General features: G+C 40.0%; 1 protein-coding gene and 1 pseudogene across 3 annotated transcripts in view; both read right to left on the reverse strand.

The window, feature by feature from the left end:
- LATS1 (large tumor suppressor kinase 1) overlaps positions 1–22,347 on the reverse strand; it is a 38,576-nt gene extending 16,229 nt beyond the window's left edge. For both annotated transcript variants that reach the window (XR_015133297.1, XM_086318240.1), the window contains exons 1-3: positions 22,116–22,347; positions 7,933–8,406; positions 3,382–3,529 (exon numbers count right to left, since the gene is read on the reverse strand). Coding sequence is in view for 1 of the 2 variants with exons in the window: in XM_086318240.1 (XP_086174366.1) it covers positions 3,382–3,529; positions 7,933–8,274 (490 nt within the window). In the remaining variant the exon portion in view is untranslated. The remainder of the gene's footprint in view (positions 1–3,381; positions 3,530–7,932; positions 8,407–22,115) is intronic.
- On the reverse strand, positions 15,633–20,557 carry LOC147366299 (nucleolin pseudogene; annotated as a pseudogene). Its single transcript, XR_015133298.1, has one exon. The product of XR_015133298.1 is annotated as a nucleolin pseudogene (transcript).
- Positions 22,348–22,868: the final 521 nt, after the last annotated feature.

Below are 22,868 nucleotides of genomic sequence, written 5' to 3' on the forward strand. Positions count from 1 at the left end.
TTAAAAAATAAACTGGGTTAAAAGGTGGAGCTCCACTTCTTTGCTCTCCAATTATGTTTCTAGATCATGGTTATTTCTGCATTCTCTTTTCAAAAGCCAGTTCTTGAGAAGCTCATGCTATCTGTGGGAGGTCACATTCATTCTTTTAACGTACACTTAATGAACACCTACTTGCTCACCTTCATTCACCCATAAATTCTAACTTTGATACTCTCTGCTAAGCCCTGACAACATTCTATAACTTCAACATCCACATGGACAAACCATGAATCACCCTGGTTCCCGGTTCAATCCCTGGTCAAGGAACTAAGACCCTGAAAGTGGTGTGGCACTGCACCGCCCCCCACCCCCGCCCCTACACAAAAGAGGTGAAAACTGGATAAGAATTCTGAAGTATCAAGCTAGGATCTTCAACAAATTCTGCAATATAATGGGACACTTTCAGCTGGATAACTCAATGAACCTAACTAAACCTTATGTCAAAAACCAGACTTATGATCTTTCTCCACCAAGTTCTGTCCTCTGAGCATTCCCTTTCATAATGTGAAGCCTCACCATCCATTTTTATACACAAAAAGCCTAAGAGTCACTCAACTCTGTTATCACCCACCACATGCAATCTGTATCTATGCTATCAATTTTATTCCGCCTATCTCTTTCTTAATTCATTCAATTTTCTCCACCACCATTTCCCTAGTCCAAATTACCTTCATTTCCTGTGTACTGTATTTCTTATCAAGTCTACACCCTCCTTTGCTCTAATTCTTTCTCATCCACTGCAGCTATCTTTCTGAAACACAAAGTGAAACATGTCATTACCCTGCTTGAAATGTTTCCGTTACCTCCTACTGCTCTTAGGATAAAATCAGTAGACAGTCCTGCATAGTCAGGCCCCTATGCACTTCTCCACTCGTATCTTACACTCTTGTTTTCAGCGTTTGAGCCACTTTCATTTCTTCAAATGTACATACCTTACTGAAAGACAAGTCAAAGCAAAAGTCGTTCAGTTGTGTCCAACTCTTTGTGACCCCATGGACTATACAGTCCATGGAATTCTCTAGGCCAGAATACTGGAATGGGTAGCCTTTCTCTTCTCCAGGGGATCTTCCCAACCCAGGGATTGAACCCAGGTCTCCCATGTTGCCAAACAAGCCATGCATAGGAACAAACTTCCTCCCTAAATCCATCCCTACTAACCCTTTCTTTCTTCAGATATCAGCTCTATTATCAGTTTAACAGGAAGGTTTTCTCTGATGTCCTTGATCAGGTCAAAAACCCCTCTATCGTATAAGTCCACAGAATCACATAACTCTCCGCTCTTCTTTCACACTTGTAATTCTACATGTATTTCTGTATTTGATCTCCCTCACTAGAATCTCAATTCCAAAAAAGGGCAAGAACTTTATACCCAATGCCAAGCAAAGGGCCTGAAATAGGAGTTGACCAATAAAAATTAGCTGAATGAAAGAATGAAAATATTAGGCCTCTTACAAATCAATTTAAAAAGATAAACTCAAGATTAAGAAAGAATTAAAATGTCAATTTAAAAACAATCAATAAACAAATGTTCAAGCTCACCAGTGATCAAAGAAATGTGGATGTAAACTGACAGTACTTTCATAACCATTAAACATATGAAAAGGATAATACCTAGGATTTACAAATATAGGCATTCTCATATTAAACTGATTGGGACAGTCTAAATTGGTAACACCTTTCTGGACAGCAATACAGGCATATCTTGGATGGAGACGGTTGTGGGTTCAGTTTTAGGCCAGGTCAGTAAGGTGAATAATGCGATAAAGTGAGTCATAGACTTTTTGGTTTCTCTGTGCGTAGAAAGGTTATGTTTACCTTATACACACACACACACACACACATGTGAATATATGAATATATATATATATATATATACACACACCGTAGTAAGTGGGTAATAGCATTACATCTAAAAAACAACGTACATATCTTTTTAAAAATACTTTATTGCTAAAAAAAAAAGGCTAACCATCATTTAAGCCTTCATCGAGTCATACTCTTTATTGGTGGAAGGTTTCATATATTTATGAATTCAGCAAACGCTGCTGGCAAAATGGCACCAACAGACTTGCTTGGTGCAGGGTTGCCACAAACCTTCAATTTGTAAAAAATGCAGTATCTGCAAAGTGCAATGAAGTGAAGCACAACAATATGAAGTATGCCCATAAGAACACTTTCTGTAAATCTTTGAAAATTTACTTTTACCTAATCATCAGAAATGTACAAAGATTTAGGTAAAAGGGAATTTACTTCAGTATGTCTGTAATGGCAAAAAAAAAAAAAAAAGGAGCCAGGCAAATGTCAAAAAATGAGAGGCAGCTAAATAACATATGTGACAAATCTATCTCACTGTAGCTAAGTGTTTTGTAGGCCACTTAATAACAATGAAAGTTATACATGGTGAAGTAAGTGAATAAAGCAGCTTTTAATATGCCCTCTGCTTCCACTTGGAGAAGGAAATGGCAACCCACTCCAGTGTTCTTGCCTGGAGAATCCCAGGGACGGGGGAGCCTGGTGGGCTGCCGTCTATGGGGTCGCACAGAGTCGGACACGACTGAAGCGACTTAGCAGCAGCAGCAGCAGTTGCTTTCACTCAGAGAAGGCGATGGCACCCCACTCCAGTACTCTTGCCTGGAAAATCCCATGGACGGAGGAGCCTGGTAGGCTGCAGTCCATGGGCTCGCTAAGAGTCAGGCACAACTGAGAGACTTCCCTTTCACTTTTCACTTTCACGCGTTGGAGAAGGAAATGTCAACCCACTCCCGTGATCTTGCTTGGAGAATCCCAGGGACAGGGGAGCCTGGTGGGCTGCCGTCTATGGGGTCACACAGAGTCGGACACGACTGAAGTGACTTAGCAGCAGCAGCAGCTGCTTTCACTTAAACAATAAACAAAATACACACATATAAATCCACTCATTTTTCACAGGAAAAAAAGACTAAGAAATAAAACATACCAAAGTCTGGTGGGTATTTATAGTGGTGCTTTATTTCATTTACTTTCTAAATCTATGACGAACATGTTTCACAATAAGAAAAGATTATATACATGAAAAATGAATAGTTTGAATGATGATATTTATGGTTAAAAAGAAAAATATTTCAGCTGCATTATAACCAATCAAGCAGTTCTCAACCTAGACTGCTGCTTATCAGAATTAACTATGGAACTTTAGGTCCCCATCTGCAAATTCATTTTGGTTTAACAACTATAATGTTATTATTCTGGCTTGAGACTCTCACTGTGATGCTTTTAACAGTTCCTAAGACAAAACATTTTATATACTTAAATATCTTTAAATATTATAAAATAAGAGATTAGAAAAAAAAATTGATTAATCACCTGGCTTCAAGTTGGCATTAACAGGTCTGGCAGCTGCTGCAGCCATCTGTTCCCGTCGAGGATCTTGATAACTCATTTTACTGATGAATTCAATTGCGGCTTCTATACTTCTGTTATTAGTTTTCTGAAGAGCTTGTATAACCATATCCTGACATGAAGTTTAATAAAATTTAAATCATATAATTAATAAGAAGGAAAGAACACTATAACTTCCACTAGAGAAGTTCATAATTTTGAGGAACAAGGCCTCAAGCCATAATACTAATGTCTTGTTTGTAAAACTACTATGGGGGGAGGGACAAGATAAGGGTAGGGTATTAAGAGATACAAACTACTATAGATAAAATAAATAAGCTACAAGGTACAGCACAGTAAAAGTATAAAAATCCATACAATCTCAAATTACTAAAGAAAACAAAACAAACCCTCAAATCCTTCAAATGTTTCTTTAATATTTTCACCTTTATGTAAAGTATTCCTGTTTTCTTCTAGAGTTTTTTCCCAGATACAGTCATAATAACAGGCTTCTGAGTTTTCTCATTCTTAATTTCATTCTTATATAAACAGAGACTATCAGATTGTTAAAAACAGTATCAATCAACATACTGGAAACCACTCTTTTGCATCATGGGAAGTATTTTATTAAACATCTCTGTTGTGTTTATTAGTAAAAGACCTATGTTGTTCTGGTTCCTACCCTCTTAAGAGTTTAAGGACACAAATATAGGACAAATGGCAGAGGGAAAACACTCAGACTTCATATGATTATGTCACAAAGACTTTAGGAGACTAGGTGGTATGACAGGAAAAAAAAAGGAGTTTGAGATCAACTGGAACCAAAGAGTCTGAGTTCCAGCAGCCCTGTATTATTTTCTCATGCTTAGAAGCAAAAATACACTCCAGCCTCACTTTAGAACTGAGTCAACTTTGGCAACTTAATTTAACATCTCAGCTCAATTTCTTCATCTGTAATTCACTCAGAATTGACATGAGGATTACACAAGAAAATACATAAAAGCACAGCAGCACAGTGCCTGGAGCTCAGATATGGCTTGTTCCCCTGTTCTGTTCCTTATCCTTATGTTATGTAAACATAAATTATACACTAACATGCAGAAAGTATACTGATACGCATTTTTCAAGAGGGAGGCAGCTACTTACTTGTCCTATAGGATTCACTATTTCAAAAACTACTTTTAAATGAGAAATGGCTTAGGAAGACTAATGGATTGAACAGACACTTTAGGCAATCGTCTTACATGAAATGACTGGAGATGACTGTGAGGCCTAGTAAAAAACGGCTGTGGCAGAGACTTGCTGCTTACTCAAGATCTATTCTTTCTTTAAAAAGCTACTAGGATTTTGATTGATGTTTTCTTTACACCTACAGTGGCCACATGACAATTCTGACCAATGAGACAAAAACACAAGGATTTCTGGAGGAATGCTGCTATCACTGATTTAGGTACTGGTCCTTCTTGTATCCTGTTTCTTAGACAACAGATAAAAAGGTACACTGTGGTCACATTTTATGTGATCAGACTTTGCAAATTTGTACTGAGATACAAAGGATTAGTAAGTCTCACTTTATGTGCAAATTTAAAATAATACAAATCACCCAAATTAAAATTCATCAGGGAGTGCTTAACTTTAAAACTGGTTAAACCAAGTGAACTGCAAACTGTATTTATGCTATTATCACATGGCAATGCCATCTCAGTTCATAAGAAAACTGATACCCACCATTCTTGTTCAACACTGTGGAAACCATATCCTTAAGCGCATTAGAATTTCAGCTTGTGATTTTGATGATTAATTATTATGCTGGCTTTTATTTTTGAATTTTATTGCTATATGTTAAAATATTTGTTACATCTGTAACAAAATCAACCAAGAGTTCCTTAAGTGGGGGTGTTAATGCCTGTGTGAAAAAGAGCACCCTCAAATCAGTAACTTTGGAATAGAAGTCCTGTATGATAGAAAACATTATGTCCATATTGCTGTGCTTTGGTTTTTCATGCTTAGAAGCAAAAATATATTCCAGAGATTGTAGCTATATGTGACTCAAGAATACAGTGATCCTATTTAATATTTATTCCTATGAGGAAATTAATCTTGAAATATTTAAGGCAAAAAAAAAAAAAGTGAAAACTGAATCAGAATTTTGAACTACCAAGTTAGGATCTTGAACAAATTCTGCAATACAATGGGAAGCTATCAGAAAGAATGATTCAGGAGGCAGAAGTAAATTGCCATACTCTTTATATCACTGCAAGTATAAATAATACCATTCATTCCTTATTTGAATAAATGAGGATTGATAAATGTCTAAATGTTTTTAGTAAAGCAACCTTGCTTAAGGGGCTACTAATGTCATAAGGTAAACAATTTTGAAATGTGTGATTGCAGTAAAGCTAACATCTTTGTAATGCAAAGCAATTCTTGTTATTGCCAACAGATAAAGAACAGGGCATTGACCAATGACTTACAATTCTTAAAACTGTCTATGTTAGAAAAAAATTTTAAGTTTCTTAAAGGTATGGTGGCTTCCCTTGTGGCTCAGCTGGTAAAGAATCCGCCTGCAATGAGGGAGACCTGGGTTCGATCCCTGGGTTGGGAAGATTCCCTGGAGAAGGGAAAGGCTACCCACTCCAGTATTCTGGCCTGGAGAATTCCATGGACTATACAGCCCATGGGGTCACAAAGTGTCGGACACGGCTGAGCAACTTTCTCAGTAAGGGGATGGAGCATTTTTGTTATGATTCCCTATCCTGACTGATGGGTTCACATACAGTAAGAGTTCCATAAATACGTATTTAATGATGTCACTTAATCTGACATACACATTATCACTTAAGGGCCTTTATGGTATAGCCATGTGCTTTCCTAAACTTCCTCTTCCTAGTACTATGTAAGAGGAAAGTAAAAGATCAATGATTCAGCCTTCTCTTTATTCTCTTCCTTGTGACTAAAGGATTAGGAAGAGTACTCTAAAAATCTCCATTCAAGCCATTTCTTTAATCCTCCAACTATTAACCAGGTTCTCTCCTCTACATGTATTTTCTGGTACAAATCCAATATTTTTAGAACATTTAAATATAAAATTAATAGGAAATAAGATTAATCAAATGAAGAGAATGGGCCAGAAAGAATCTTTTTTCTTCCTAGTTTTGTTGTAAATTTCCCTTTTCAAATCCATTACTATAATGCCTACTTAGGTTCTCATTTTTAAAATTAAACATAGAGATAGCTGAAAATGTGGTCACTAGAATATTAACAAAGTGAAGAAATTTTAAGGGTAATTATTTTTGTGTGGTGAAACTAAAGGCAATTTTTAGTTTTTTTCCTTATACAGTTTAATTTTTAACATGGAATAGATACTTTTAAAATCAGGAAAAAAGTTACTATAATTTTTAAAGAAAATGTAATCAATGCCTGATTATTCACATTTAGTTATAATTTCCATGGCATTTTTACCTAGAATGATTTCTGCCATTTAAAATATTCACCTGAAGAATATAATCACAGAAAAGAAATTTTATTAGTTACTTAAACAAAATGATTAAATAATAAAGGCTATGAAAACTTTAAAAATGAGTTCTAAAGGTAAAAATATTAAAGTTAGTATAATTAACATGAACTGAAATTTCATCAAAAAACTGAAATTCTTGGAGATTGATCAACAAATAAATTTTTAGTTTTTGTGAGTTTAAGATTTGTATGAGAGTTATGTGAGCATAACTGCTTAATGATATCTCTGATTGTACTTCCTTCTCTGTAACATAAGCTTAAACTTCATATCCTTAGGGCTATCATTTCAACAGCCACTCAGCTCACCATAGCAACTATGACACACAAGCAGATGTCCTTACCCTGACCCCACCTGTGGCTTTCCTCACCTGCACTTTGGCTCTGACTTCATAACCTTTTAAATCTCAGAACCACAGGAAAAAACTAAAGAAATATTAATTATTTTGCTTCAATAACTGATGAAATTGTAAACAACATTCTTTGCTTGTAGAATGTACATATTTGTATGACTCACTGGAAAAGACCCTGATGCTGGGAAAGATTGAAGGCAGAAGGGGAAGGGGACGACAGAGGATGAGATGGTTGGATGGCATAACTGACTTGGTGGACATGAATTTGAGCATGTTGGTGATGGGAAGTGGTGATGGACAGGGAAGCCTGGTGTGCTGCAGTCCATGGAGTCACAGAGTCGGACATAACTGAGCGACTGAACTGATGGTAGTTGGTGGTTCAGTCGCTAAGTCATGTCTGACTCTTTCGACCCCCATGGACTGTAGCCTGCCAGGTTCCTCTGTCCATGGGATTCTCCAGGCAAAAATACTGGAGTGGGTTGCTATTTCCTTCTCCAGGGGATCTTCCCAACCCAGGAATCAAACCCAAGTCTCCGGCATTGCAGGCAGATTCTTTAGGGACTGAGCTACCAGGGAAGCTCTACATATTTGTATACATAAATAAATTCTCAGAGGCAACATTTAGGCAGTATAAGGTAAAAAAAATTCTTTTGTTTTTAACAGTGCTTACCTCATCAAATCCAGCAGCTTGCAAGTCTTGAAGCATTTGTGGATTAACTTCTGAAGGACTCCGACTTGTTTCATTTGCAAATGGCTGTAGAGAGTTTCGAATTTCCAGCAAGGCTTTATGATGCATCCCAAACTTGGGTGGATTTCTGACTTGCCGCGGATCTTCAGATGACATTTTACCCATGTTTTGCTCAGCCTTAGCAGCATCCGAGGGTTTGGATAAGTTCCTAAGGGATTCCCGAATTTCTTGCAGCATCTGCCGACTGCTGCCAGTGTAGTTACTGGCAGGAAAGGTCTTAGGCCTCATTTGTCTATATCCTTCTGGCTTTTCACTCCTCTTCATGAAAACATCTATATGTATAACCCACACAAAAGACTTTAACAGCTACTTGATTGAGATTCGGAGCTTTCCCTTGAGCAAAACTTAAAAAAATCTTTTGCAGAAGTCCCCGGGAATGTTACAATTCTTTACAATCTAAATAAAAGAAAAAATAAACAAAGCTATAAAGTGACTGACTGATAAAGCAGTGCCATGCACAGCAGGTATCCCCTTATCCAGGGGGTATACCTTTTAAAACCACAAGTAGATGCCTGAAACTTCACATAGTACCCAACCCTGTATATACAGTAGACCTCTGAACAACATGGGCTTGAAACACATGGGTCCACTCACATTTGGATTTTTTTCAACAAATAGGTACTACAGTACAACACAATCCGGTGGTTGGTTGAATCCAAGGATGCTGAATGGAGGGCTGACTGTAAAGTTATACTCAAATTTTCAATGGCACAAAGGGTCGGCACCCCAGCCCCTGAGTTGTTCAAGAGTCAACTGTACTATGTTTTTCCTATACATACATAATTATGATAAAATTTAATTTAGTAATTAGGCACAGTAAAAAATTAACAACTAATAATAAAATAGAACAACGATGGGAATTCCTTGGCAGTCCAGGGGTTAGGATTCTGTACTCTCATTCCCCAGATGCCTCAAGTTCAATACCAGGTCAGGGAACTAACATCCCACAAGCCGTGTGGTGCTCCCCCCTCCCCCCTAAAAAAAAAGATTTATTAACAACATACATGTAACAACATGAATGTAGCTTCTCTCTCAAAATACCTTACTGTATAAATGTTATGTCTTGACTAAGCACATATCATTTACTGTGGTGATAACTTTCATAGTTTGAGGTGCAACAGCAAAACTAGTGCACATTTCTGTTTTTCTTTTGCACAATCACAATTTTGTGTACAGATTTCTTCTTATGCTATGCTATGCTATGCTATGCTAAGTCACTTCAGTCGTGTCTGACTCTGTGTGACCCCATAGACGGTAGCCTACCAGGCTTCCCCGTCCCTGGGATTCTCCAGGCAAGAACACTGGAGTAGATCGCCATTTCCTTCTCCAATGCATGAAAGTGAAAAGTGAAAGTGAAGTCGCTCAGTGGTGTCCGACTCTTAGCGACCCCATGGACTGTAGCCCACCAGGCTCCTCCATCCATGGGATTTTCCAGGCAAGAGTACTGGAGTGGGGTGCCATTGCCTTCTCCGATTTCTTCTTATGGTAGATCTTAAAGTCTCAGCACATATTTTTTTTATTAAACTGAGAACTTTCACTTTAAACAAGCACTTGATGGCTTTTCTTTGGCATAGCTGAATTGCCAGCATCACTACTCTTGTGCTTTGGGGCCATTATTAAATTTTCTCAGTATCTAGGTTGCACTTAATTTATAGCCATCTAGGCATGCCTTTAGTTTGGGTTTCAACTCCAAGTTAGCCATCATTTTACTATTATTATTTACCATTCCAAAGATGGTTCTCCTTAATAGAGAGGAAAAAAACAAAATAAGAATAGTTTTGCTTCTCTATGTCAGGATACATTTGCCTTTCATTCCCCTAACACAGAAACTGGTAAATACAGGCAGTGCAGAAGTATCTGTTAAACTAATAAATGCAAGTGACTTATTCCTTTTACTCTTAAGAAAATATAATTTTGTTTCTTTCAATTATAAAAAAAATGCATCCTATTGAAAAAATTCAAATATCATGTAATTATGTAAGGTAGAAGTCCCTCATAATTCCCTCCCTCAACAGAGAATCACTGTAGTAGGCTGAATAATAACATCCCAAAAGCTAACCACTTCCTAATCCCTGGAATCTGCAAATGTTACCTTATTTGGGAAAAGGGACTTTGCAGATATCATTAAAGGATCTTCAAATGGGGAGATTATCACAGATTATCCAGTTGAGCAAGTACATGCATGAGAGGCAGGGGAGATTTGATAGACAGAAGAGACGGAGGCAATGTGACCATGGAGGCAGGGACTAGAGGGTGCAGCCAGAAGCCAAGGAATGCTGGCAGCCAAACGAAGATGGAAATGACAAGGAACTGCTTTTCTCCTAGAACCTCTAAGGAACAGTGGCCTCACTGATGATTTAATTTTGGGCCAGTGATACTGATTTTGGAATTTTTGCCTCTAGAACTGTAAAAGCATACATTTATGCTGTTTTAAGCTTTCAGTTTTATAGTAATGTGATTGGGTTGGCCCAAACCCAAACAAACTTTTGGGCCAATCCAATATATAAGATGAAGGAAAGCAACATAATCACTACTTTTTAAAATCACTATTATTAATACTGCATATTATAATAATTTTACTCTTAATCAAAATGGGATCACAACACACAAAATACATTATTCTTTTACATTATCATGTGAATTTACAAGAAAAGAATGTCATGTTGACCAAACTTAAATGACCAAGGAACTCTTTCCTCCACAGCATTTTATGAAATTCATGCTCCGTGTACTATACTTTAGAAAATGCTGAACCAGAGAGATTAATTCTAGTCCTATATTTACAAAGGACTTTGGTCTGTCTAATCAAGGCTATGGTTTTTCCAGTGGTCATATTTGTATGTGAGAGTTGGGCTATGAAGAGGGCTGAGCACTGAAGAATTGATGTTTTTGAACTGTGGTGTTGGAGAGGACTCTTGGGAGTCCCCTGGGCTGCAGGGAGATCAAACCAATCAATCTAAGGGAAATCAGTCCTGGATGTTCATTGAAGGACTGATGCTGAGGCTGAAACTCCAAAGCTTTGGCCACCTGATGTGAAGAACTGACTCCTTGGAAAAGACCCTGATGCTGGGAAAGACTGACGGCAGGAGGAGACAGGAAAGACAGAGGATGGGATGGTTGGATGGCATCACAGACTCAATAGACATGAGTTCAAGCAAGCTTCAGGAGTTGGTGATGGACAGAGAGGCCTGGCGTGCAGCAGTCCATGGGGTCGCAAGGAGTTGGACACAGCTGAGCAACTGAAATGAACTGATATTTAACTCTGTACTTTGACAATTACTCAAATGTAGTTACTAACATTCCTAACATCCAAGTGAGTGCACAATAGTCATAGAAATGACTGAGTTCTGGGATATGTGTAATAGTGTGTATTAGGTTTACATAAATGAATAATTAGCTTACACTTTTTCATATACACATTGAAATATTATACTTGTGAATAAATATGATGCCTGGAACTTCAAAATAATCTGATTTTATGATGATTTGGATGAGACAAAAGTAGTGATAAACTGATTATTGTTGTAGCTGGGTGACGGGTACCTGAGAGTTTACTATACTATTTCCTCTACTTTTGTGTACACTTGAATTTTCCAAAACATGTTGAAAGTTAAAAAATAAAGAAAAGGAAATGACTCTGGATCTTGGAATGGTTCTGCTACAAATTATTCTTTTTCAAATACAAATTACACTAAAACACACAGGATTTCTTTAAAGAAACTATCAATTCCATGTAACAATATCGTTTCAACATTAGCTTTTCAAGGGGAATAGAAACATAGTTTTTTTTTTAACTTAAAAAAAAACTGGAATATAATTGTTTTACAAAGTTTCTGTATTTAAATGCTCATTTCAACTACAAGATGATCTATATCACCTGACTTCAGAAATGGTGAAATGGAGGAAATACGGCATATATTTATTTTCAATCATTGTTTATTAATCTCTGTGGCAGAAACTATACTGACATGCTGCCTTCTATTTCCCAGATTAGTTGCCAAAGCCCTGCAAGTAGATGTCTGTGAGTCAATTCTGGACTGAGGCAGTTGAAAGCTGGTGTGGTTCTCCATCTGTCATTTTCCTGCTTCAGTGACAATCTAGGTGACATTTTGAGATGGCAGCCTCCTATTTATGGAGGCACTGTAGGTCCCTAAGCCACTGAATGGCTTATTACTGACTCCCATGGGGCTCTGTGAGCAAGATAGGAATCTCTGATGTGTTAAGCCATTGATATTTTGGGATTTGTTACCACAAAACAGTTTAGTATTATGTGGCAATAAAGACCATCCAAAACAAGCAGAGTCTATTTACTCAGAGCTTACTACAGGAAGGGAGTTAGCCACCATCACTTGTGTTTAGCAGAGACTCAAAGGCAGGCATGGGAGTAGAAAAACTTTATACTGAAAAAAGAGGAAAGACTTCAAGTATGCTCTACCATAAGGAAGTTGGAGGCCAGCTAACTAGAAGTACAGCATCTTGATTGCTTTGGGAAGCATATGTGGTTTTCTCTGCTCAGTCCTGAGGCAAGGTGACAACTACTGATCAAGACTTGACTCTTTGGGACTACTGCCACTAAGACTGTGCGTCACAGTTTGATTTTCGTATATGATCTGGCCACTGTGTATCTGTATACATAGTCTCTCATTATCCTAATACAGAAGTTGATACCCAGACATGAGGTGCTGCTGTAACACAAACATAACGTGGTATTGGCTAAATGGCCAGGCCGAGGGCTTCAAGGGAACGATACTGGAGGCTGGACAAATGGAGAACCATGTTTCACAGTAGCAAAATATTTGATAAAGTGACTTGCCTGTTATAACTTACAAGGTAACAAGGAGTCCTACTGAACTTGTAGTTCCACAAAATGAGTTTGGAAAAGAGAATCTTAGAAATGTATGTAGGCTGCTATTGGCTATCTGGCAAAGCATTATAAATAAATGATAAGGTCATGAAAGAAGCAGCTTATTTGTAAACAAAAATAGAAAGGGATAGAGTTCAGAAATTTAAAGTCTTACAGAACTGGAAAAGCAGCTTGCTTTTAGACCGAAACACGAAGGGAAAGAATTGAAAGATTTTGAACGCAGATGCTCACTGAAACTTCTTAGCTGACTCAAGTACCCCAGTGGCTTAAAACAAACGAAAAACAACATTAAGGGTATGGTCTTCCCTCAAATAACCAATTGAGAAGAGAAATGAGAGTTCTTAAATCTTTGGATGAGGTTCCTAAAACCTGTGAACTTTTGTATGGTTACTGACACATGGAACTGACTGGAACTAAACACATCAGAGGCTTTCTAACTTTGAGGAAACTGTTTTGTTAACCATTCAAGCTCAAACTAAAAAAACTTTCAGCTCTTGGGCAATAAAATAAAAATCCTTGGGCTCTTAACTTCTTTGAGCAGTGACTTAGTCAAAAAGATTTGCACCTTCCAAAGAGGAATATTTCCCCAAAGCTCACACTTCATAGGCGACCAAGGATAGAAAAGGAAAAAGAACTCCCTGGTTCTTGGAGGACAATGGCCAATGGTAACAGAGAACAAAGGATGAGGCAGTTCCTCCCAGGAATCTCCTCTTCCTCCAGGGCTGGTTGCTTCCACAAGATCTGCTTGTGGAGGTTTTAAAATTATTTTATCAGAAACTGCTATTTCCCATTCTTCTTTTCCTTTTTAAAAAGGTTTACTTATTCGTTTATAGCTATGGTGGGTCTTCACTGCTGTACTTGCGCTTTCTCTAGTTGTGGCAAGCAGGAGCTACTCTCTAGTCGTCGTGCAAGGGATTCTCACTGCAGTGGCTTCTCTTGTGCAGCAAGGGCTCCAGGCACACAGCTTTAGTAGTTGCGGCACTCGGGCTCTAGAGCTCAGGCTCAGTTGCTCCCTGGCATGTGGGATCTTCCAGACTGGGGATCAAACTGGTGTCCTTTGCACTGCAAGGCAGATTCTTAACCACTAGATCACCAGGGAAGTCCCCCATTCTTCTTTTCTAATAGCAGTGCTTATGATGGCCCTCCTATCCTTGTCCTACCATTGTGTACACGGTGAGTGAGAGGTAACAGAGAGGATGACAGACAGCCAGAGTGAGGATAACTTCACAGATCTTGGACCAAGAGGAGCTATATTTGGACCTGATGGAGAGATTACTGGACATACGGAACACAGGACCTGTGTGTGAACCTAACTACTGCTGCTTAGGGCCCAATATGCTAGCAAGAGAATAACAAAGTACTATCGATGTCTTTCTAGGACAGAAAGTATAGTGTTTTCTTGATTCCAAGATACATGCTTTTCCACATTTTAACATTTTTGAAATTGAGCATATCTTAAAATCAATATTAAAAGCAATTTGCCAGCTCCAAAGCAGAGAAGATCTGGAACAGCAGAGAACACACGTAACTTGACCGTAAGTAAAAGGTCAAATTTCCTTGTCACTTCAACTGCATTATTTTCACTGGCAGCACCACATGTGGTTGAATCTAGACCTTTGATTAATGTTCAAAATGCCTTCAAAAAGATTTCACTATGATGTAACATTATGTAATCAGAAACTGTCATCCAATATGCAATGCAATTAAAGGCATAAAAAGCTGTCAAATTTCGGTGAGATCACAGAATTTTCAAAGGAAAGAGTCTTTTATGAAGGACAAACACTCAGACATGAAATATCTGTCAAAACCTTTTGAGTTACCTTCAGGAGTTGTTTAATTTCTAGCAATAACTCACTCAACTCAGAAAAAAAACCATCAAAAAATCTAAGAGTTTAAGCAAAAAGGAAAGAAAGACAAAACTCCAGTATTCTTCAATATGCCCCATATTATATACTCAATCATAAAGACAATAAAGAGGTTGAAGATTATTAGCTAGGGTTATAAAAAGCAACACACCATTATGTTATATGAAGCCCAAAGTAAATGAGAAGAATTCCAGATTCTGAATGTGAATAAGGCTGAGGCTCAAAAAAATTGAAAGGCATACAATTGAAGGGATAAGTGAATGCCACTGAAGGTTAGTTAAAAACCATGTTTATTCCCTTTGCCCTGAAAAACTGTTACTAAACAGACTGCTTGTTTTAGACTTATTAATGGTATCATCGGAGAAGGCAATGGCACCCCACTCCAGTACTCTTGCCTGGAAAATCCCATAGATGGAGGAGCCTGGTAGGCTGCAGTCCATGGGGTCGCTAGGAGTCAGACGCGACTGAGTGACTTCACTTTCACGCATTGGAGAAGGAAATGGCAACCCACTCCAGTGTTCTTGCCTGGAGAATCCCAGGGACGGGGGAGCCTGGTGGGCTGCCATCTATGGGGTTACACAGAGTCGAAAACGACTGAAGTGACTTAGCAGCAGCAATGGTATCATGGAATGGAAGAAACTGACAATTCAAACTCAACTTTTAAAATAACTATATTGAATTACATCATGTAGATGTATCATAATTTATCTATCCCCTACTGATGGTCCTTTAGGTTATTTCCAATATTTTGCTACTATACTGCTTTTTTTTTTTTTTTTTTTTTAGAGTTCTAGGACTTTTAATCTGTCCCAAAATTGCTGAAGCAAAAATCATGATAAAACGTTCTGCTTTCCTTTACACCCCCTAACGCAAAAACAAACAAACAAACTCCGTAGGAAAAAAATGGTTTTGTACATGGGAAGAAACAATATAAATTCAAAACTTACAGATAAGGGTTAGCTCTATCACTCTTTAAAAAGTTTATACGAATATCCAGTCAACACCAACAGGGTTACCTCCCTTGAAATGTTATCTATACGGTTTTCCAAGTAGACCCCCACAGAGGTGTATACTGTCTTGGAATGTCCTCAGAAGGCTCTGTCATTGATCAGTTAACAGAGTAAAAACCCCAGAGTCCTTTCTTTCAAATGGAAGAGGGAGAGACAGGGATAGAAAAAACTATTCAAACTTCATCTTCTTTCCTTGTGGCTTGTGGTCTCCTCCTCTTCCTCTGCATCCTCGGAAGCCTCCTTGCCCTCCAAAGCCTCCCCGGCCTCTGCCACCAAAGCCACCTCGGCCACCTCTGCCACCACCTCGGCCTCCAAAGCCACCTCTGCCTCCTCCTCGGCCACCAAAGCCACCTTCACCCTTAGGTTTGGCCCAGTCCAAAGTGACTTTGTTTCCATCGATTTCACCATCTTCCATGGCCTCCTTGGCAGCTTTGGCATCTTCCTCGCTGTTGAAGTCTACAAAACCAAACCCTTCGGAGGATCCAGTCTCCCGGTCAGTGACTATCCTTGCTCGAATACAGCCATCAAACGACTCTTTTAACGTCTCTTCTGTGGTATCCTCAGAGAGACCTTTGACAAAGAGAGTTTTGGATGGCTGGCTTCTTGCATTAGGTGATCCCCTGGGTCCTTGCAACTCCAGTCTGATGGCTCTGCCCTCAATTTCCCTTTTATTACATGAATTTAAAGCTTCTTTAGCATCTTCAAATGAAGCAAATTCTATAAATGCATACCCTTTAGATTTGCCATTTTGGTTCTGGGGCACCTTGATATGAGTTGCCTTCTCAAATACTTCCTGAAGAGTTTCTTCGGTTGCACTATAGGAGAGGTTGCTTAAAACCAGGGTTTTTCATTCACCACTCCAAGTGCTATTCTTTCCACCTCTATGGTCTTGACTTTGACCTTTCTCTCCGGTGTAGTACAGAGAAATGGATCGCCCATCTATCTCTGTTCCCTGCTTTTCTTCCAAGGTTTTTTCTGCATTAGCTTCTGTCTTAAATTCAATATAAGCAATCCCTTTACTTTTCCCATCCTTGCTGACTAATCTGATTTCCACAGCATCTTCAAACACTTCTTTTAATTCATCCTGAGTAACTTTGTAAGGCAGATTTTTAGCCAAAAGTGTTCTTGCATCTCGATCTTTCTTACTGTCTTTTCCCTTTGGTTTTTCTAGTTTAATTTCATTGCCAAAGACTTTTAAATCAGTGAGTTCCAAGGCTTTTTCCAGGTCTTCGGCAGATTCAAAATCCACATAGCCAAACTTCCTAGACACACCAATTCTGACATCAACAACAGCAAGATCATTTTTAGCAAAAAGATCACTGATACCCGTTTTCAATTCAGGAGCAGATTTATTGAAGTTCAGGTTTCCAACAAAGAGATTGAAAGACGTAGTTGGTTCTGTGCCTTCCACTTTTTGTTTCTTGGCTTCAGGAGCTGCTTTTTGTTTGGCCATTTCCTTCTTTTGTTTTCCAGGTGCTTCTTTGACAGGCTCTTCCTCCTCATCGCCATCATCATCATCCTCTTCATCTTCATTTTCAGCAGTGCTCTTAGCCTTCACAGGAACAGCTTTTACTGGAGCTTTCTTTCCTTTGGCTGGTACAATCTCCATAGGTTCTTCTTCAGAGTCATCTTCGTCCTCCTCCTCCTCCTCCTCATCATCATCGTCATCCTCATCATCTGTGGCAGGAGCAGCACCAAAAGCAGCAGCTGCCTTCCTCACTGCTGGCTCATCCTCCTCTTCATCATCATCGTCTTCCTCTTCACTGTCATCTTCATCTTCTTCATCACTGTCTTCCTTCTTGGCATTCTTGCCGTTCTTTGCTCCCTTGCCTGGGGTGGCTGCCCCCTTCTTACCAGAGGTTGCTACCACTGCTTTGCCTGGGGTGGCTCCCTTTTTGCCAGGTGTTACCACTGCTTTGGCAGGTGTAACTGTCTTCTTGGCTGGCATAGCTGCTGTCTTTTTGCCAGGGGTGACAACTGCTCTCTTTGCTGGTGTGGCAACTGCAACCTTTTTTGTTGGGGAAACCACCATCTTCTTTGCTGGCGTTGTGGCAGCCCTCTTGCCTTTTTTCTGAGGGATAACAACCTCTTCTCCACTGCTCTCATCGTCTTCATCTTCTGACATTTCCTCATCTTCACTATCTTCTTCTACCTCCTTTGGGGGAGGAGCCATTTTCTTGGAGTCACCTTGATTTTTACCGGCCTTTGCAAGCTTTACCATGATGGCGGCTTATGACGTCGGAGTGTGGCGAGCCAGTGGCGCAGACAAGCCCAGAGGAGCCTAAGCACCGTCGATGGCGGCCGCTAATCCCTAAGTGCGTATGCTTGGCTGCCAGCTAGCGCTCGAGACTGAGGCGAAAGCTACTATACTGTTTTAAACACTGATAACTTCAACTGTATTGGTAATATTCCAGTTCTGAGGATGGGCGGTGAGTTCATGGGTATTCATTTTATTATGCTTCATAGCTTACATGTATACACATGTTCTTTGTACATATAAAAGTTAATAAAAATTGTGGCAATAAATATTCTTGTGTTGGGACCTCCACTGCAAGGGGGCATGAGTTAGATCCCTGGTCAGGGAACTAAGATTCCACATGCCATGTGGTGGTATAGCCAAAAATAAATACATAAATAATGAAGTGCATAATTCAATTATTTTAAGTAAATTTACAGAATTGTAACCATTGAAACAATCCACTGGGGGGGGGGGAACCTTTGTGTGCCAATTATTGAGCATTTCTCTTTAAGATAAATTCCTAGAAGTGGAAGGAATTGCTGGGTCAAAGAGAATGAGTATTTAAAATTCTGATACTTATTATTTAGGTTGCCTTCCAGAAAGCTGTACTAATTTACAAGCCCTCCAACAATGTACAATTGACCCTGGCATTAACAAATGTGAAAGTGATATGTGAAAACTCAAGAAGTAGAGAACATTTTTAAAACAACTCTTCACACGAAATAGCTTACCTCTTTAATCCATACCACACTGGTGCCAGATGAGTCTTTCTAATATATAGTTCTGACCATGTTACCTCACTACTCCAGAGCCCTCAATGATTCCTTTAGCTTAGTAATTAAAGCCAGAGATCTGGCTCGAAGAGCAGGGTACAAATCCCAGTTCTACTAGTAACTAGCTTTGTGATCTTCAAATGTGGGCAACAGTCCTATTTAAATAGGGTTATTTTAAGCATTAAATAAGTTTAATACATGTCAAATGTTTAGAATAAGTGCCTGACTCAATAAATGTTATTATCTTCTTACTCTTTTCACCATCTTACCCACCCAGATTCTCCTGGATGTAACAGACACTCTAATCACACCAAATTACTTGCTCTCAGCTAATGTACCTTGTGCTTTTCTACTTTCATGTTCTTACCCTTTCTGTTCACTCTTCTTGGGAAAAACCTCTGCCATATTTCTTCTTGAAGAAATGAAACCCAGCCTTTAAGGTACCATTCAAATGCTTCCTTCATGAAGTTTTTATTGAAATGTTAGTTGTTATCCTATCTGAACACACTTTGCACAGTCAAATAAAACTTATTTTTCCTGCTAAATCACAAGAGCATAAGATGTCTTGGGAATATATATATATATGTGTGTGTGTGTGTGTGTGTGTGTGTGTGTATTCTTCAGATGAGAAGATCGATCCAGAGAGGTAAAGTGGCCTGCCTAAGATCATATAGCCAGCTGGAAGTCATGCTAGAAATGGACTCACCATAACCTGAACCAGTCCAGGGCTCTTTTTATCATACCTACATCTTCCTAAGGGATTATGATTCACATTCTCTGAAGGAATTCTTCAATTTGTTAGACTGGACAGACAAAACCTCCATTTCTTAGAAAGTTCAGACCTTGATCAAATGTGCAAGGACCTACTGTGTAGCACATGGAACTCTGCTCAATGTTAGGTGGCAGCCTGGATGGGAGGGGAGTTTGGGGGAGAATGGATACATGTATATGAATGGCTGAGTCCCTTCGATGTTCACCTGAAACTATCTCAAGATTGGTGACTGGCTACACCCCAATACAAAATTAGAGGTTTTTTTTTTTTTTTTTTTTTAAAACAAACTTATGGATCATAACTGTTCCTACTATCCCATTATCCAACTTGAAAGTCCAACTTGCTAAGAGAGTTTTCTGATGTACACAAAGAACAAAATGAGCTCCCCCCATACCCTTCCCCCTGAGATTCAAAGCTTAGTATGAGTTCCATTTTCCAGGGATAAAAGGACTGCATTAACAATGATGTGCCCTAGATTTCTTCCTTTTAAAATAAATTATCACATTTATTAAAAAAAAAAGTACAAGTGTAAGTCTCAAAAAACATCACTGATATCTTGTCCAGCTTAAAAGAAGTATAGATGCCATTATAGCAAGAGATTTCAAAGTGTTACCTTAGGTGGAATTAGTTTTATAAAAAGACATCATGTCTCCATACTTTGACTAAATCAGTTGCGAGAACAGCAACAGTAATATGTACCATCTTAGCAGCAAAGCCTCAGCTGCTCATACAGCAATATTCAAGAATCTCTGCATATTGATGACGTTTTCTCCAATTCACTTTCTAAGAACTAACTTATCAAAAGTGAAAACAATCACTATATTTTATCTTCATGATGAAAAAGGATTGCCATTTACACTTGATAAAAATGTTGACCAATGACTAAATTACTTTGCAGTCAACAAAAATCCCCCATTAATCTAAACATAATATCTAGAAGGAAAACTAAATCATCAGAGTGGAAACTATTCCAATTCTACATTTATGCAGAGTAACAAGACGAAGCATTAAAAACAAAAACACAGGGACTTCCCTGGTGGTACAGTGGATAAGAATCCACCTGCCAATGCAGGGGACACAGGTTCAATCCCTGGTCAGGAAGATTCCAAATGCTGCAGAGCAACTAAGCCTGAGCGCCACAACTACTGAAGCCCACGCTCTAGAATCCCAACAAGAGAAGCCACCACAATGAGAAGCCTGCACACCGCAACTACAGAGCAGCCCCGCTCTCCACAACTAGAGAAAGCCTGCGGGCACAACCAGAAATATAAACAAACAAAAACTTAAAAAACAAAAACCGAAGAACCTACAGAAGGAAATCTATGTATCATAGCAAAAATATGTAGCAGAAGCATTTGTTATTTGCTTTTGAAGACTGCCAAGTCATATTCAATAAATATTCAAGCACACAAAAAATGTGCCTTCTCTGGCACGTACCATGATCTAGTTTCTTGCAGTAGCAGCTGATCAGGGGAACACAATGCTATTTCTTTTACTGTTAAATCAGTCAAATTCCTCCACTGCCTTAGAGAATCAACAAGCTCATTTTACCTGTCTGTCAACTTATTAAATCACAAATGTAGACACCTTAGCAGAGAATATTCATTCCAATGATAAGAGTCCTACCTCTTCTTCCACATGGAGTTAATGTGATAAAAAAATTTCTTAATCTCCAATATATAATCCATAAAGGCCTGATAAGCTTCTGATTCAAATCCATTTCCCAGATTGGAGTGAAACAATATTATTTGTGTGTGAGATTATACTTATTTCTTACCAGATTTATGAATAACTTCTACCCGACGTTATATTTTGAGTAATATGAACATACTGGTCAAGAGACATTAAATTTTGCTCCCTCAGAGAAGTACTTTCAACTGAAGAAAACAACTTTCAATTGGAGAGAATGGAGTGAAATCAAGTCATCTGAGAGTCATTCTTTGTGACACAAATTCTTTTTGAAGTTATACTAAACAGTGTCCCCTTAATTTCCTTTCCTTCCTTTTCTGTGTTTATATACATACTCCTACTCCGTAATGATCCCTCCAGCTCTCCTACCCCTTCCAACTATGTACAGTACCTTATTTGCAGAGGATTGTAAACATAAGTTCGCAGCATTTGTTCAAGGTATATAGCATCTGGTTCCTCTGGGATGAAAGAACCGTGGCTCTTTTGCTGCACATTTCCTTCAGAACCACCTTTCGCTTTTCCCTCCTTCCTAAATACCGCTGACCCGAGCGCGCTGAGGATAAGGGTGGAGGGGCGAGGGAAGACAGTCCGCGCAAGGCCTCCAGCGGCACAGGTCTCTCCCAGCCTAACCTGAACCTCCAAGGCCGCAAAGCCCGGGGCTCTTCCTGCAGCCCCGGGCGCGGCCAAGCCTCCCTTCCCCAGGGCAGGGCTCCTCTCAGGTCCGTGCAACCAGCCAAATCGGGCCCGCACCGGCCGCCGCGGCCCGCACGCCCACAGCAGCCCCTGGACCCCCGCCAGCGGGGATGGGCGTGGGCCCCCACGGCCACCGCCCCGCCAACTCCGGCTCTGGAGGAGAGAGTGCGCCCCACCCGCTACGCCAGCCTCGGACCTACCTGCAGGCGGACAGCGGGGCTCCTGGACAGCGGCCACGGGCCCGAGGGCGGGCGCCGAGGCGGCCGGAGCCCTTCCCGGGGACCCTAAGTATCCCCGAGGGGGCAGGGCGGACAGAGGCGCCGGGGGGCTGCCGCGGGCCAGCGCGGCCCGTCGCGGAGGTCGCGGGGACCTGGCTCTCCCTTCAGCACCAGGCCACCGCCGCCGCCGCCATTTTGCCTTTCACTCGGTGTCACCGCCGCCGCACTCCCTTGCAGGTTTCCCGGATGTGGGCATTTCCCGGCGTCGCTTGCGCGGGGGCCGAGGACTGGGGGCTTCTGCCCGCCTGGTGGTGGGGAGCGAGCGCGCCGCCTGCCGCCTCCCTCCCTCTGCGGTCGCCCGCTAGTCTGCGTGTCCGCCAGCTGCGTCGCCCCCGCCTGGCGCTGCCCAGGTGACTCGCCCAGTCTGCTGGCGTCAGGCTCCCTCCTCCCAAGCCCACTCAAGTATTTCAGTGTCTCTGTTTTATTATATGAGCTCTTTCTGTGGCCGAATATAGAATAAAAGATGCGTATCCGAAGGAGTTTATTTCTCAGAAGGAAACAGCAGTGAGTTGCCCTCTGAAACCTAGCTCTGGAAGTTCAGGATTCAAGATTTCTAGAGACTTTGAAATAACTAGAATTTTGCTTAGCACTTTCCCCGAGTAAATCGGCGAGTTTAAGAATTTGCTGAATCAGCCGGATTAATATATTCTTGAACCGGGACAGACTAGGGAGTTT

The sequence above is a fragment of the Bos grunniens genome, chromosome 9 (genome assembly GCF_055505025.1).
Source record: "Bos grunniens cultivar Pamir isolate PY7600 chromosome 9, Bosgru_T2T1.0, whole genome shotgun sequence".
Taxonomy (NCBI): domain Eukaryota; kingdom Metazoa; phylum Chordata; class Mammalia; order Artiodactyla; family Bovidae; genus Bos; species Bos grunniens.